This window comes from Erigeron canadensis, chromosome 4, assembly GCF_010389155.1.
Source record: "Erigeron canadensis isolate Cc75 chromosome 4, C_canadensis_v1, whole genome shotgun sequence".
NCBI lineage: Eukaryota > Viridiplantae > Streptophyta > Magnoliopsida > Asterales > Asteraceae > Erigeron > Erigeron canadensis.
In genome coordinates, this window is record NC_057764.1 from 1,964,411 (window position 1) to 1,967,866 (window position 3,456).

Genomic DNA, 3,456 nt, shown 5'->3' on the forward strand with positions numbered 1-3,456 from the left:
ATGATGATAATTAGTTCTGCACTATGTTAGTTTTATGGACTTTTAATGCATCAAAATGATGTTTTTTAAGTGTTCTCACCGTTCTTATTTTAAGACTGTTCTCACCGGAGTGTTACCATATATATATATATATATATATATATATATACATGCTTCACAACAAAAAGGTTTTATCTTTCAATTCTCAAAATTATATAGAGCATTTTCCTGATACTCTGTATAATAATATTCCTAATTTTGGACCTATGCATGACTCTCACTAAGCCAGCTAAGTTTTTACCTAAATTGTATAATTAAAGTTTTGGAGTGTAACTTAACACTTATTATGTGACAATGTGTACGTATTTTGTTGATGTAACAATACATATTTCGTCGACAAAAACAAGAATTAATGATCTAAATTAATTTTTCCCTCTTTATGATGTGGTGATCGATCTATCAATCAAGATATTAATTAACAACTAACTCACGTATATAACAAATTTATACAGTAATCATTATACATAGGGAAATGTTAAATGCAACCCTAAAGGCTGTATTTAATGTGCATAAAAATACTTGTACCTTTTATATTAAAAGTTCGCCCCCTGATTTTCATAATAAATATACAAACAATTTATGCACCTTAAACACAAGCCTTTAGGCTGTATTTAGCAAACCCTACTTTTATATATATATACCGTGCATATATTAATGTGGCCGGGGCCGGTTAGCTTATTTATCAAATACTTTTATTTTTTGACGAGAAAACCATACAATTGTACACCGTTTCGCCTCTTGGAGAAAATGAGAGACTAGTGTTTCTTGGTGTTTATGTGGATATGCCTTTTCAAATATAGTATCAGTACTAAATTTTAGATTCGTATCCAATATTGAACACGGAATTTACGTTACTATCAATATTAGATCTTCATACATTTAATTTATAAAATCTTATAATTTTGAAGATATACGGTTCTAAGTGTTATAATGTGCAAGTTGTAGTACAATAATCGTATGTTCGTCATTGTCATTATTAGCTGAGACATATTCATGGAATTCTTTGACATAATCATTCCATAAGGCACATGTTACAATAATTTCCATATCATACAAGTTTTTGAAACCAGTTTTACTTATAATGTAATATTATTATGAAAATATAATTAAGAATTAAAATTTAACTATACTTGTGATCTTGTACTTGACATTCAAGTATACATATGTGGTCATGATGCAGGCTCATTTTCAATCACCTGTCTTATGATAATTAGATAACAATTATGATTGTTTTCACTTCCTTTGATAACAATTAGGACTTTTGATTTGAGTGACAATTGTAACTTGAAAAAAATTAAATATAAATACTTTTTGTAACTTTTTTTAGAAAATTTTTAAAAAGTCATCTCAAGTTGATGGTTAAAAATAAATATAAATTAAATATTAAAGGCTAAAAAGTGTAAATTTTTTATGGAAAACAAAAAAGTGTAAATTAATGACACTTTTTCTACAAATTATTATAAATATTAATATAATAATATATCTGGATAATTATTATTAGGATTTTTAATTTATAGTTAATCTAAATGATGACATAAGCGAGAATCAATTTGATAAAACTGAGCGATTTGATTGGTTAATAAGTTATTAGTTTAACTGTCTTATAGTATATATTAAGATTAAGATTGATTAATAGTACAATGAATAATTTGCTGTACTTTTCAATATCTAAAATTTAGGAGCACAAATCATTTGCTTGTTAAATTAGATGGGACTTGCTCAAAAGAAATTAGATGCGGAGTACAATAGTTGTTGGATTAAACAGTGAAAAAAGAAGTTTTTCCAAGGTTTGGATTCAGAGAAATCTAGCTCATTTCAAGTTCTGAAGGATAAGATTTATCTCTATTAATCGATAAGTTCTGAGGAAACCCTCTATCGTGAACCCTGTTAAGACAACGTAATCTAAACCCTTTTGTAATATTTGATATGTACTAGTAAAAAAAAATACGGAGTACAATATAATGGCAAATATATTATTAAAAGATATCATTTATCTTTAACAAATTTGCAAACAAAATGAGTGACATTTCATAAGTTTATAACCTAGTAATTTTGTTTTTCATAAAACCATAACAACTAATTAAAGTACACGGGATATGGTTTGAATCATTTGTTTTAAGAACCATTAATTCAGAAAAGTTTTTTTCTCATACATTTCAGCAATTCTTATGATTAAATTGCAACGAAACTACATGTACAATAATTACAAAATATTATCACAACTAGTTAAACACTAATTATTGTTAGAAAATGTTGAGAAATATTGTAAGGCTAGAAAGCCCACATAGGCGGTTATGCTCTTTCAACACAACGTCGGAATACACTTTCCAAATCCGGAGGCTTGAAGTAGTCTCTAACACGATTACAATGACTCCTAGAAATAGCTTTTCTTTTTCGAGGAGCCCCGGGGCACTTTAACACTGGAATCAGTGATTCCAGTGTTGTTGGAGTCTTACAAGACTCATATTCTTCTTTTTCTTCATTTTGTTTTTCAATCTCTTCATGTTCTTGTCCTTCATTTTCTTTATCATGAGATTTTCTTATTTCTTTCTTTGTGCAAATAGGCTTCAATGGAGTCATGAATTGGATTCCGGAGATGACCCATTTCTTGGTTGTTGTTTCTTTTTCCATTATTGTTTCTTCTACAATTCCCATGTACGTTGATGTTAAAGCTAGCCTATATATATGGGGGTTTGATCAAGAAAGCTAGGGAATAGAGTATAATGGAAAGACGAAGGAAAGGAGAAGTGGGAGAGAAAGTGAAGATGGCAAAGGGAAAGAGAAAAGGTAGAGTGGGTTTTAAAGTGAGTATGGAAATGGAATATGAATTGAGAGTTGATGGAGGTAAGGAAACATGAGAAATAAGGGGAGGGTGGTTTTTGCTTTATAAGTAAAAAATGATTGAGGTGATGAGAGTGAAAAAAACAAGAGAATGCGTATGTTTATGTACATGTGTACGTGCGTATGAATTTATAAATGAAACTTAATTATTGGGATGATGGTGCCTTCATTCTAATAAAACTTCATACATTTTCCTCACATACTTTGCCTTTTCTACATACTCCACCCTTGAACCCTTTTAGTGGAAATTTAATTAATAATTAACCAAGTAACTAAATAACAATGATATCCTATGTAGCACCTAAACGGGTACGGGAATGATATGGGAACGGAGAACGGTAAAACTGAAAAATCAAGAATACGAATACGATAATAAAAATATATACAAATATAAATTATATCAATTTTTTATAGAGAAATACTTGAGACTTTAGAGATTGTGTATAATTGTATATGTGTAATTTTATAATATATGTTTGATCAGTGATCACTCATTGAATGTTTACTGTTTAATAATTGGTTTTGGAATAGAAAAAATTTAATGTTGATCAAATTGTATATAATATAACATGTCTG

The 3,456-nt window shown here is 28.7% G+C and overlaps 1 protein-coding gene across 1 annotated transcript; it reads right to left on the reverse strand.

Moving 5' to 3' along the window:
* Positions 1-2,168: 2,168 nt before the first annotated feature.
* On the reverse strand, positions 2,169-2,916 carry LOC122598526 (cyclin-dependent protein kinase inhibitor SMR6-like). The gene has a single exon (XM_043771119.1). It carries the CDS (start codon positions 2,692-2,694, stop codon positions 2,332-2,334), a length of 363 nt encoding a protein of 120 aa, XP_043627054.1. The 5' UTR covers positions 2,695-2,916; the 3' UTR covers positions 2,169-2,331.
* Between the last annotated feature and the right edge of the window lie 540 nt (positions 2,917-3,456).

Bases quoted from the DNA above. Each gene is read 5' to 3' on its own strand.
- LOC122598526 (XM_043771119.1), bottom strand. From the start codon at position 2,694: ATGGGAATTGTAGAAGAAACAATAATGGAAAAAGAAACAACAACCAAG.